At 39.6% G+C, this 14,101-nt stretch overlaps 1 protein-coding gene across 1 annotated transcript in view; it reads right to left on the minus strand.

The window, feature by feature from the left end:
• Nucleotides 1–13,813, minus strand: part of LOC126442627 (craniofacial development protein 2-like) — a 144,732-nt gene extending 130,919 nt beyond the window's left edge. Inside the window, exons 1-2 of the mRNA XM_050090714.1 lie at nucleotides 13,688–13,813; nucleotides 12,725–13,493 (exon numbers count right to left, since the gene is read on the minus strand). Coding sequence (XP_049946671.1) covers nucleotides 12,725–13,493; nucleotides 13,688–13,813 — 895 coding nt within the window. The remainder of the gene's footprint in view (nucleotides 1–12,724; nucleotides 13,494–13,687) is intronic.
• Between the last annotated feature and the right edge of the window lie 288 nt (nucleotides 13,814–14,101).

Here is a 14,101-nt window from a genome sequence, read left to right on the forward strand (position 1 = left end):
TTTAAAACATAGAGAGTAAGAAGAGCTAGTCGTCTTGTACTTAAGTGGGCATTAGGCCTTTAGTATTTAATTCCAATGCAATTTCTGTGTTTCGTCGTCAATAAGAAGTTCCAAAGGATACAGTAAACCTGAGGTAAAGCATCGGAATCTATAACTAGTGTCACAGAAATGGTTCAAAACATAGACAGTAAGAAGAGGCAGTCTTCTTCTACTTAAGTCGGCATCATGCCTTTTCTATTTAATTCCGATGCAATATCTGTGTTTCTTCGTCAATAAGAAGGTTAATGGGATACAGTAAACCTGAAGTGAAGCATCGGAATCTATAACTAGTGTCACAGGAATGGTTCCAAACATTGACGGTAAGAAGAGCCAGTCTTCCCGTACTTAAGTCGGCATTGAGCCTTTTGTATTTAATTCCGATGCAATTTCTGTATTTCGTCGTCAATAAGAAGGTCGAAGGGATACAGTAAACCTGATGTGAAGCATCGGAAGCTATAACTAATGTCACAGGAAAGGTTCAAAACATAGACAATAAGAAGAGCCAGTCTTCTTGTACTTAAGTCGGCATTGTGCCTTTTGGATTTAATTCCGATGCAATTTCTGTTATTCGTCGTCAATAAGAGGGTCCAAGGTATACAGCAAACCTGAAGTGAAGCATCGGAATCAATAACTAGAGTCACAGGAATGGTTCAAGACATAGACAGTAAGAAGAGCCAATCTTCTTGTACTTAAGTCGGCATTGTGCTTTTGTAATTAATTCCGATGCAATCTCTGTGTTTCGTCGTCAATAAGAAGGTCCAAGGGATACAGTAAACTTGAAGTGAAGCATCGGAATCTATAACTAGTGTCACAGAAATGGTTCAAAACACATGCAGTAAGAAGAGTCAGTCTTCTTGTACTTAATTCGGCACTGTACCTTTTGTATTTAGTTCCGATTCAATTTCTGTGTTTCGTCGTCAATACGAAGGTGCAAGGGATACAGTAAACCTGAACTGAAGCTTCGGAATCTATAACTAGTGTCTCAGGAATGGTTCAAATCATAGACATTAAGAAGAGCCAGTCTTCTTGTACTTAAGTCGGCATTGTGCCCTTTGTTTTTAATTCTGATGCAATTTCTGTGTTTCGTCGTCAATAAGAAGGTCCAACGGATACAGTAAACCTGAAGTGAAGCATCGGAATCTATAACTAGTGTCACAGGAATGGTTGAAAACATAGACAGGAAGAAGAGCCAGTCTTCTTGTATTTAAGTCGGCAATGTGCCCTTTGTATTTAATTCCGATTCAATTTCTGTGTTTCGTCGTCAATAAGAAGGACCTAGGGATACATTAAACCTGAAGTGAAGCATCGGAATCTATAACTAGTGTCACAGGAATGGTTCAAACATGGACAGTAAGAAGAGCCAGTCTTCTTGTACTTAAGTCGGCATTTTGCCTTTTGTATTTCATTCCGAAGCAATTCCTGTTTTTCGTCCTCAATACGAAGGTCCAAGGGATACAGTTAACCTGAAGTGAAGCATCGGAATCTATAACTAGTGTCACTGGAATGGTTCAAAACATAGACTGTATGAAGAGCCACTCTTCTTGTACTTCAGTCGGCATTGTGCCTTTTGTATTTAATTCCGATGCAACTTCTGTGTTTCATCGTCAATAAGAAGGTCCAAGAGATACCGTAGACATATAGTGAAGCATCGGAATCAAAAACTGGTCTTACATGAAATGTTCAAAACATAGACAGTAAGAAGAGCCAGTCTTCTTGTACTTAAGGCGGCATTGTCCTTTTGTATTTAATTCCGATGCAATTGCTGTGTATCGTCGTCAATAAGAAGGTCCAAGGGATACATTTAACCAGAAGTGAGGCATCGGAATCTATAACTAGTGTCACAGGAATGATTCAAAACATAGGCAGTAAGAAGAGTCAGTCTTCTTGTACTTAATTCGGCATTGTACCTTTTGTATTTAATTCCGATGCAATTTCTGTGCTTCGTCGTCAATAAGAAGGTCCCAGGGATGCAGTAAATCTGAAGTGAAGCATCGGAATCTATAATTAGTGTCTCAGGAATGGTTCAAATCTTAGACAGTAAAAAGAGCCAGTCTTCTTGTAATTAAGTCTCATTGTGCCTTTTGTATTTAATCCCGATGCAGTTTCTGTGTTTCATCGTCTATAAGAAAGTCAGCGGGATACAGTAAACCTGAAGTGAAGCATCGGAATCTATAACTAGTGACACAGGAATGGTTCAAAACATAGACAGTAAGAAGAGTCAGTCTTCTTGTACTTAAGTCGGTATTGTGCCTTTTGTATTTCATTCCGATGTAATTTCTGTGTTTAGTCGTCAATAAGAAGGATGAAGGGATACAGTAAACCTGAAGTGAAGCATCGGAATCTATAACTAGTGTCACAGGAATGGTTCAAAACTTAGCCAGTAAGAAGAGCCAGTCTTCCCGGACTTAAGTCGGCATTGTGCCTTCTGTATTTAATTCCGATGCAATTTCTGTGTTTCGTCGTCAATAAGAAGGTCCAAGGGATACAGTAAACCTGAAGTGATGCATCGGAATCCATAACTAGTGTCACAGGAATGGTTCAAAACATAGACAGTAAGAAGAGCCATACTACTTGTACTTAAGTCGGCATTGTGCCTTTTGTATTTTATTCCAACGCAATTTCTCTGATTCGTCGTCAATAAGAGGGTCCAAGGTATACAGCAAACCTGAAGTGAAGCATCGGAATCAATAACTAGAGTCACAGGAATGGTTCAAGACATAGACAGTAAGAAGAGCCAACCTTCTTGTACTTAAGTCGGCATTGTCCTTTTGTAATTAATTCCGATGCAATTTCTGTTTTTCGTCGTCAATAAGAAGGTCCAAGGGATACAGTAAACCTGAAGTGATGCATCGGAATCTATAACTAGTTTCACAGAAATGGTTTAAAACACATGCAGTATGAAGAGTCAGTCTTCTTGTACTTAATTCGGCATTGTAACTTTTGTATTTAGTTCCGATGCAATTTCTGTGTTTCGTCGTCAATACGAAGGTGCAAGGGATACAGTAAACCTGAAGTGAAGCTTCGGAATCTATAACTAGTATCTCAGGAATGGTTCAAATCATAGACATTAAGAAGAGCCAGTCTTCTTGTACTTAAGTCGGCATTGTGCTCTTTGTTTTTAATTCCGACGCAATTTCTGTGTTTCGTCGTCAATAAGAAGGTCCAATGGATACAGTAAACCTGAAGTGAAGCATCGGAATCTATAACTAGTGTCACAGGAATGGTTGAAAACATAGACAGTATGAAGAGCCACTCTTCTTGTACTTCAGTCGTCATTGTGCCTTTTGTATTTAATTCCGATGCAACTTCTGTGTTTCATCGTCAATAAGAAGGTCCAAGAGATACCGTAGACATATAGTGAAGCATCGGAATCAAAAACTGGTCTTACATGAAATGTTCAAAACATAGACAGTAAGAAGAGCCAGTCTTCTTGTACTTAAGGCGGCATTGTCCTTTTGTATTTAATTCCGATGCAATTGCTGTGTATCGTCGTCAATAAGAAGGTCCAAGGGATACATTTAACCAGAAGTGAGGCATCGGAATCTATAACTAGTGTCACAGGAATGGTTCAAAACATAGGCAGTAAGAAGAGTCAGTCTTCTTGTACTTAATTCGGCATTGTACCTTTTGTATTTAATTCCGATGCAATTTCTGTGCTTCGTCGTCAATAAGAAGGTCCCAGGGATGCAGTAAATCTGAAGTGAAGCATCGGAATCTATAACTAGTGTCTCAGGAATGGTTCAAATCTTAGACAGTAAGAAGAGCCAGTCTTCTTGTAATTAAGTCTCATTGTGCCTTTTGTATTTAATTCCGATGCAATTTCTGTGTTTCATCGTCAATAAGAAAGTCAGCGGGATACAGTAAACCTGAAGTGAAGCATCGGAATCTATAACTAGTGACACAGGAATGGTTCAAAACATAGACAGTAAGAAGAGTCAGTCTTCTTGTACTTAAGTCGGTATTGTGCCTTTTGTATTTAATTCCGATGCAATTTCTGTGTTTCGTCTTCAACAAGTAGGTCCAAGGGATATAGTAAACCTGAAGTGAAGCATAGGAATCCATAACTAGTGTCACAGGAATGGTTCAAAATATAGACAGTAAGAAGAGCCAGTCTTCTTGTACTTAAGTCGGAATTGTGCCTTTTCTATTTCATTCCGATGCAATTTCTGTGTTTAGTCGTCAATAAGAAGGATGAAGGGATACAGTAAACCTGAAGTGAAGCATCGGAATCTATAACTAGTGTCACAGGAAAGGTTCAAAACATAGACAATAAGAAGAGCCAGTCTTCTTGTACTTAAGTCGGCATTGTGCCTTTTGGATTTAATTCCGATGCAATTTCTGTTATTCGTCGTCAATAAGAGGGTCCAAGGTATACAGCAAACCTGAAGTGAAGCATCGGAATCAATAACTAGAGTCACAGGAATGGTTCAAGACATAGACAGTAAGAAGAGCCAATCTTCTTGTACTTAAGTCGGCATTGTGCTTTTGTAATTAATTCCGATGCAGTCTCTGTGTTTCGTCGTCAATAAGAAGGTCCAAGGGATACAGTAAACTTGAAGTGAAGCATCGGAATCTATAACTAGTGTCACAGAAATGGTTCAAAACACATGCAGTAAGAAGAGTCAGTCTTCTTGTACTTAATTCGGCACTGTACCTTTTGTATTTAGTTCCGATTCAATTTCTGTGTTTCGTCGTCAATACGAAGGTGCAAGGGATACAGTAAACCTGAACTGAAGCTTCGGAATCTATAACTAGTGTCTCAGGAATGGTTCAAATCATAGACATTAAGAAGAGCCAGTCTTCTTGTACTTAAGTCGGCATTGTGCCCTTTGTTTTTAATTCTGATGCAATTTCTGTGTTTCGTCGTCAATAAGAAGGTCCAACGGATACAGTAAACCTGAAGTGAAGCATCGGAATCTATAACTAGTGTCACAGGAATGGTTGAAAACATAGACAGGAAGAAGAGCCAGTCTTCTTGTATTTAAGTCGGCAATGTGCCCTTTGTATTTAATTCCGATTCAATTTCTGTGTTTCGTCGTCAATAAGAAGGACCTAGGGATACAATAAACCTGAAGTGAAGCATCGGAATCTATAACTAGTGTCACAGGAATGGTTCAAACATGGACAGTAAGAAGAGCCAGTCTTCTTGTACTTAAGTCGGCATTTTGCCTTTTGTATTTCATTCCGAAGCAATTCCTGTTTTTCGTCCTCAATACGAAGGTCCAAGGGATACAGTAAACCTGAAGTGAAGCATCGGAATCTATAACTAGTGTCACTGGAATGGTTCAAAACATAGACTGTATGAAGAGCCACTCTTCTTGTACTTCAGTCGGCATTGTGCCTTTTGTATTTAATTCCGATGCAACTTCTGTGTTTCATCGTCAATAAGAAGGTCCAAGAGATACCGTAGACATATAGTGAAGCATCGGAATCAAAAACTGGTCTTAAATGAAATGTTCAAAACATAGACAGTAAGAAGAGCCAGTCTTCTTGTACTTAAGGCGGCATTGTCCTTTTGTATTTAATTCCGATGCAATTGCTGTGTATCGTCGTCAATAAGAAGGTCCAAGGGATACATTTAACCAGAAGTGAGGCATCGGAATCTATAACTAGTGTCACAGGAATGGTTCAAAACATAGACAGTAAGAAGAGTCAGTTATCTTGTACTTAAGTCGGTATTGTGCCTTTTGTATTTAATTCCGATGCAATTTCTGTGTTTCGTCTTCAACAAGTAGGTCCAAGGGATATAGGAAACCTGAAGTGAAGCATAGGAATCCATAACTAGTGTCACAGGAATGGTTCAAAATATAGACAGTAAGAAGAGCCAGTCTTCTTGTACTTAAGTCGGAATTGTGCCTTTTCTATTTCATTCCGATGCAATTTCTGTGTTTAGTCGTCAATAAGAAGGATGAAGGGATACAGTAAACCTGAAGTGAAGCATCGGAATCTATAACTAGTGTCACAGGAATGGTTCAAAACATAGCCAGTAAGAAGAGCCAGTCTTCCCGGACTTAAGTCGGCATTGTGCCTTTTGTATTTAATTCCGATGCAATTTCTGTGTTTCGTCGTCAATAAGAAGGTCCAAGGGATACAGTAAACCTGAAGTGATGCATCGGAATCCATAACTAGTGTCACAGGAATGGTTCAAAACATAGACAGTAAGAAGAGCCATACTACTTGTACTTAAGTCGGCATTGTGCCTTTTGTATTTTATTCCAACGCAATTTCTCTGATTCGTCGTCAATAAGAGGGTCCAAGGTATACAGCAAACCTGAAGTGAAGCATCGGAATCTATAACTAGTTTCACAGAAATGGTTTAAAACACATGCAGTATGAAGAGTCAGTCTTCTTGTACTTAATTCGGCATTGTAACTTTTGTATTTAGTTCCGATGCAATTTCTGTGTTTCGTCGTCAATACGAAGGTGCAAGGGATACAGTAAACCTGAAGTGAAGCTTCGGAATCTATAACTAGTATCTCAGGAATGGTTCAAATCATAGACATTAAGAAGAGCCAGACTTCTTGTACTTAAGTCGGCATTGTGCTCTTTGTTTTTAATTCCGACGCAATTTCTGTGTTTCGTCGTCAATAAGAAGGTCCAATGGATACAGTAAACCTGAAGTGAAGCATCGGAATCTATAACTAGTGTCACAGGAATGGTTGAAAACATAGACAGTATGAAGAGCCACTCTTCTTGTACTTCAGTCGTCATTGTGCCTTTTGTATTTAATTCCGATGCAACTTCTGTGTTTCATCGTCAATAAGAAGGTCCAAGAGATACCGTAGACATATTGTGAAGCATCGGAATCAAAAACTGGTCTCACATGAAATGTTCAAAACATAGACAGTAAGAAGAGCCAGTCTTCTTGTACTTAAGTCGGCATTGTCCTTTTGTATTTAATTCCGATGCAATTGCTGTGTATCGTCGTCAATAAGAAGGTCCAAGGGATACATTTAACCAGAAGTGAGGCATCGGAATCTATAACTAGTGTCACAAGAATGGTTCAAAACATAGGCAGTAAGAAGAATCAGTCTTCTTGTACTTAATTCGGCATTGTACCATTTGTATTTAATTCCGATGAATTTCTGTGCTTCGTCGTCAATAAGAAGGTCTTAGGGATGCAGTAAATCTGAAGTGAAGCATCGGAATCTATAACTAGTGTCGCAGGAATGGTTCATATCTTAGACAGTAAGAAGAGCCAGTCTTCTTGTACTTAAGTCGGCATTTTCCCTTTTGTATTTAATTCCGATGAAATTTCTGTGTTTCGTCGTCAATAAGAAGGTCCAAGGGCTACAGTTAACCTAATGTGAGGCATCGGAATCTATAACTAGTGTCACAGGAATGGTTCAAAACATAGACTGTATGAAGAGCCACTCTTCTTGTACTTCAGTCGGCATTGTGCCTTTTGTATTTAATTCCGATGCAACTTCTGTGTTTCATCGTCAATAAGAAGGTCCAAGAGATACCGTAGACATATAGTGAAGCATCGGAATCAAAAACTGGTCTTACATGAAATGTTCAAAACATAGACAGTAAGAAGAGCCAGTCTTCTTGTACTTAAGGCGGCATTGTCCTTTTGTATTTAATTCCGATGCAATTGCTGTGTATCGTCGTCAATAAGAAGGTCCAAGGGATACATTTAACCAGAAGTGAGGCATCGGAATCTATAACTAGTGTCACAGGAATGGTTCAAAACATAGGCAGTAAGAAGAGTCAGTCTTCTTGTACTTAATTCGGCATTGTACCTTTTGTATTTAATTCCGATGCAATTTCTGTGCTTCGTCGTCAATAAGAAGGTCCCAGGGATGCAGTAAATCTGATGTGAAGCATCGGAATCTATAACTAGTGTCTCAGGAATGGTTCAAATCTTAGACAGTAAGAAGAGCCAGTCTTCTTGTAATTAAGTCTCATTGTGCCTTTTGTATTTAATTCCGATGCAATTTCTGTGTTTCATCGTCAATAAGAAAGTCAGCGGGATACAGTAAACCTGAAGTGAAGCATCGGAATCTATAACTAGTGACACAGGAATGGTTCAAAACATAGACAGTAAGAAGAGTCAGTCTTCTTGTCCTTAAGTCGGTATTGTGCCTTTTGTATTTAATTCCGATGCAATTTCTGTGTTTCGTCTTCAACAAGTAGGTCCAAGGGATATAGTAAACCTGAAGTGAAGCATAGGAATCCATAACTAGTGTCACAGGAATGGTTCAAAATATAGACAGTAAGAAGAGCCAGTCTTCTTGTACTTAAGTCGGAATTGTGCCTTTTCTATTTCATTCCGATGCAATTTCTGTGTTTAGTCGTCAATAAGAAGGATGAAGGGATACAGTTAACCTGAAGTGAAGCATCGGAATCTATAACTAGTGTCACAGGAATGGTTCAAAACATAGCCAGTAAGAAGAGCCAGTCTTCCCGGACTTAAGTCGGCATTGTGCCTTTTGTATTTAATTCCGATGCAATTTCTGTGTTTCGTCGTGAATAAGAAGGTCCAAGGGATACAATAAACCTGAAGTGATGCATCGGAATCCATAACTAGTGTCACAGGAATGGTTCAAAACATAGACAGTAAGAAGAGCCATACTACTTGTACTTAAGTCGGCATTGTGCCTTTTGTATTTTATTCCAATGCAATTTCTGTGATTCGTCGTCAATAAGAGGGTCCAAGGTATACAGCAAACCTGAAGTGAAGCATCGGAATCAATAACTAGAGTCACAGGAATGGTTCAAGACATAGACAGTAAGAAGAGCCAACCTTCTTGTACTTAAGTCGGCATTGTCCTTTTGTAATTAATTCCGATGCAATTTCTGTTTTTCGTCGTCAATAAGAAGGCCCAAGGGATACAGTAAACCTGAAGTGAAGCATCGGAATCTATAACTAGTTTCACAGAAATGAATTAAAACACATGCAGTATGAAGAGTCAGTCTTCTTGTACTTAATTCGGCATTGTACCTTTTGTATTTAGTTCCGATGCAATTTCTGTGTTTCGTCGTCAATACGAAGGTGCAAGGGATACAGTAAACCTGAAGTGAAGCTTCGGAATCTATAACTAGTATCTCAGGAACGGTCCAAATCATAGACTTTAAGAAGAGCCAGTCTTCTTGTACTTAAGTCGGCATTGTGCTCTTTGTTTTTAATTCCGACGCAATTTCTGTGTTTCGTCGTCAATAAGAAGGTCCAACGGATACAGTAAACCTGAAGTGAAGCATCGGAATCTATAACTAGTGTCACAGGAATGGTTGAAAACATAGACAGTATGAAGAGCCACTCTTCTTGTACTTCAGTCGTCATTGTGCCTTTTGTATTTAATTCCGATGCAACTTCTGTGTTTCATCGTCAATAAGAAGGTCCAAGAGATACCGTAGACATATAGTGAAGCATCGGAATCAAAAACTGGTCTCACATGAAATGTTCAAAACATAGACAGTAAGAAGAGCCAGTCTTCTTGTACTTAAGTCGGCATTGTCCTTTTGTATTTAATTCCGATGCAATTGCTGTGTATCGTCGTCAATAAGAAGGTCCAAGGGATACATTTAACCAGAAGTGAGGCATCGGAATCTATAACTAGTGTCACAAGAATGGTTCAAAACATAGGCAGTAAGAAGAATCAGTCTTCTTGTACTTAATTCGGCATTGTACCATTTGTATTTAATTCCGATGAATTTCTGTGCTTCTTCGTCAATAAGAAGGTCTTAGGGATGCAGTAAATCTGAAGTGAAGCATCGGAATCTATAACTAGTGTCTCAGGAATGGTTCATATCTTAGACAGTAAGAAGAGCCAGTCTTCTTGTACTTATGTCGGCATTTTCCCTTTTGTATTTAATTCCGATGAAATTTCTGTGTTTCGTCGTCAATAAGAAGGTCCAAGGGCTACAGTTAGCCTAATGTGAAGCATCAGAATCTAAAACTAGTGTCACAGGAATGGTTCAAAACATAGGCAGTAAGAAGAGTCAGTCTTCTTGTACTTAATTCGGCATTGTATCGTTTGTATTTAATTCAGATGCAATTTCTGTGTTTCGTCGTCAATAAGAAGGTCCAAGGGATACAGTTAACCTGATGTGAAGCATCGGAATCTAAAACTAGTGTCACAGGAATGGTTCAAAACATAGACAGTAAGAAGAAAGAGTATTCTTGTAATTAAGTCTCATTGTGCCTTTTGTATTTAATTCCGATGCAATTTCTGTGTTTCATCGTCTATAAGAAAGTCACAGGAATACAGTAAACCTGAAGTGAAGCATCGGAATCTATAACTAGTGACACAGGAATGGTTCAAAACATAGACAGTAAGAAGAGTCAGTCTTCTTGTACTTAAGTCGGCATTGTGCCTTTTGTATTTAATTCCGATGCAATTTCTGTGTTTCGTCTTCAACAAGTAGGTCCAAGGGATACAGTAAACCTGAAGTGAAGCATCGGAATCCATAACTAGTGTCACAGGAATGGTTCAAAATATAGACAGTAAGAAGAGCCAGTCGTCTTGTACTTAAGTCGGCATTTTGCCATTTGTATTTAATTCCGATGCAATTTCTGTGTTTCGTCGCAATAAGAAGGTCCAAGGGATACAGTTAACATGAAGTGAAGCATCGGAACCTATAACTCTCTCTCTCTCTATTCGTTTAGTCGGTTCCGACTCTTCGTGACCCCATGAACCAAATCACGCCACTTTTTCCTGTCTTGCACTTTCTCCCGTAGACCTTTCAGGTTGGAACACATTGCTTCTGTGATGCCATCGATCCATCTCATCCTCTGACGTCCTCTTCTTCTAGTTCCTTCAATCTTCCCCAGCATTAATGTTTTTTTCCAGCGAGGCATGCCTTCGCATTGTGTGTTTAAAGTAGGTCAGCTTTTGTTTTAAGATTAGACCTTCCAGGGAGAAATCTGGTTTAATTTGCTCCAAAATTGATCTGTTGGTTCTCTTTGCACTCCATGGAACTCTAAGAAGTTTCCTCCAACACCACAATTCGAAGGAGTCAATTCTTCGCCGTGCAGCCTTTCTAATGGTCCAGGTCTCACATCCATACATCACAACTGGAAAGACCATAGCCCTCACAATACGGATCTTTGTTGCTAGTGTTATATCTCTGGACCTTATAACCTTGTCAAGGTTTGACATCGCCTGTCTACCGAGCAACAGGCGTCTCCGGATTTCATGGCTGCAGTCACCGTCAGCAGAGTTCTGGGAACCGAGATAACTGAATGTGGTCACTACTTCCATGGTTTCTCCTGCTATATCCCACGAATTGGTAGGTGTAGTTGCCATAATTTTCGTTTTCTTCACATTCAGCATAAGACCAGCCTTTTCACTTTCGTCTTTCACCTTCAGTAAGAGTGTTCTCAAATCTTCTTCACTTTCTGCCAATAGGATCGTATCATCCGCGTACCTGAGGTTGTTTACATTTATTCCAGCTATTTTAATTCCTGTTTCTCCTTCATCTAGCCTTGCATTCCTCATGACATGTTCTGCATACAGATTGAATAAGTACGGTGACAGTATGCAGCCTTGCCGGACCCCTTTCTGAATCTTTATCCATTTCGTTGTTCCATACATAGTTCTCACCGTGGCTTCTTGGTCAAGGTATAAACTCCGTATCAGATGAATGAGGTGATCTGGTACACCCATGTTTTTCAGTACGTTCCATAATTTGTTGTGATCGACGCAGTCAAAGGCTTTGGCGTAGTCAATAAAGCAGAGGTACACATCTTTCTGGAATTCTCTCGCTTTTTCCATAATCCACCGAATGTTAGCAATTTGATCTCTAGTTCCTCTTCCTTTCCTAAATCCAGCTTGTTCTTCTGGCAGCTCTCGATCTAGATATTGGCGAAGTCTATTTTGTAAGATTTTCAACATAACTTTGCTAGCATGTGAAATAAGTGCGATTGTTCGATAATCTGAGCATTCTTTAGAACTTTTCTTCTTTGGAATGGGGATGAATACTGATCTTTTCCAGTCTTCTGGCCACTGCTGCGTGATCCATATTTTTTGACATATTGAGTGCAGCACTTTCACTGCATCCTTTCCAGTGACTTTAAACAATTCTGCTGGTATTTCATCATGTCCACTAGTTTTGTTATCAGCCATATTTTCAAGGGCCCACTGGATTTCGCTCTCCAAAATATCTGGCTCTAGTTCTAAATTAACATTAACATCAGCAGTAGGAGCCCTGTCATGATGCAGTTCTCTCTTGTATAGGTCTTCTACATATTCTGCCCATCTTTCCTTAACATCCTCCGCTTCACTCAGATCTTTCCCGTTTCTATCTTTTATCATTCCAATTTTTGTCTGGAATTTTCCTTTAATTTCTCTAATTTTCTTATAAAGATCTCTTGTCTTCCCCATTACGTTACTATCTTCAACTTCCTTGCACTGTTCATTAAAGAATATATTTTTATCTCTTCTAGCTAATTTCTGAAAATCTTTATTTAATACAAACATAGCTGATCTATCTCCCTTGATTTTTGCTTTCCTTCGTTCTTCTGCAACTTGCAGTGCCTCAACTGATAGCCATCTAGCCTTCTTACTGTTCCTTTTCTTGGGAATGTGTTTCTCTGCTGCCTCCTTGACAGTATTAGCTACTTCTGTCCACATCTCTTGCGAGCTTTTGTCCTCCAGCTGTAATACATTAAATCTGTTTTGTACCTCTGCAGCATAGTCGGAGGGTATAGAGTTAAGGTCGTATCTGCAAGTTGGGATACTTTTTGGTACATTCTGAAGTTTCATCTGAAATTTTGCAATCAGGAGCTCATGATCTGATCCGCAGTCAGCACCAGGTCTTGTTGTAGCTGACTGAACCGCGCTCTTCCACCTCTGATTACAAAGTATGTAATCAATTTGGTTCCGGTGTTGGCCATCTGGCGAAGTCCAGGTATATAGGCGTCGTTTTGGTAGTTGAAACAGTGTATTAGTAATTATCAATGAATTTTCTTGGCAGAATTCTAGGAGTCTCTGTCCAGCTTCATTTGTTGTACCAAGACCATATTTCCCTGTTATACCTTCTACAGCTTCATTTCCCACTTTTGCATTCCAATCTCCAACTATGAAGACGATATCCTTTTTTGGTGTTGACAGTAGTAATTCTTGTAAATCTCCATAGAACTGGTCAATAATTTCCTTTTCAGCATCGGTTGTTGGTGCATAAACTTGAATTACTGTGATGTTGAGGGGCTGACCTTGAAGTCTGATGGACATCATTCTATCATTTTTATATTTGCATCCGATCACAGCTTTTCTCACTTTATCACTAACTATGAAGGCTACTCCATTACTTCTGTTGTTATCGTGCCCAGAATAATACACCATATGGCCATCCGAAGCAAATTCTCCCATGTCAGTCCACCTCATTTCACTTATTCCCAATATGTCGATGTTAATTTTCTCCATTTCTCTTTTCACTATGTCTAGTTTTCCTTGATACATGGATCTTACATTCCATGTTCCTATGCAGTGCTTCTCTTTGCACCATCTTACTCTTCGTGAAGCTCCTCTCAACCTGGTTCCCCCCGGAGATCCGATCGGGGAACTTGAAACTCCGGAACATTCTGAGCTGAGCCAAGACATGGGGTTTTCTTGGGATAGTTCAGTGGTGGTTTCCCGTTGTCTTCCACTGTCCTCCAACTCCTATCTGCTCACCGACTCAGTTTCCCGCTGGGGTTGGTTACCCAACCTTCCGCTGAGTTGCTCGGCTTAACAGGGGCACCACGTGTAGGTAGGAAGTTGGAGAACTGAGGTGACAGAGGCTGTGAGAACTCTCTTGCTGAGTTCTTGTAATCGCATATCACCCCCATTTTATGCCAGAGTCTCATGATGTCTGCAGAGACCACCCCAGGTCATTTCCTGGGCCCCAACCTATAACTAGTGTCACAGAAATGGTTCAAAACATAGACAGTAAGAAGAGCCAGTCTGATTGTACTTAAGTCGGAATTGTGCCTTTTCCATTTCATTCCGACGCAATTTCTGTGTTTAGTCGTCAATAAGAAGGATGGAGGGATACAGTAAACCTGAAGTGAAGCATCAGAATCTATAACTAGTGTCACAGGAATGGTTGAAAACATAGACAGTAAGAAGAGCCAGTC

This window comes from Schistocerca serialis, unplaced genomic scaffold (genome assembly GCF_023864345.2).
Source record: "Schistocerca serialis cubense isolate TAMUIC-IGC-003099 unplaced genomic scaffold, iqSchSeri2.2 HiC_scaffold_1393, whole genome shotgun sequence".
In the NCBI taxonomy this organism is placed as follows: Eukaryota; Metazoa; Arthropoda; class Insecta; order Orthoptera; family Acrididae; genus Schistocerca; species Schistocerca serialis.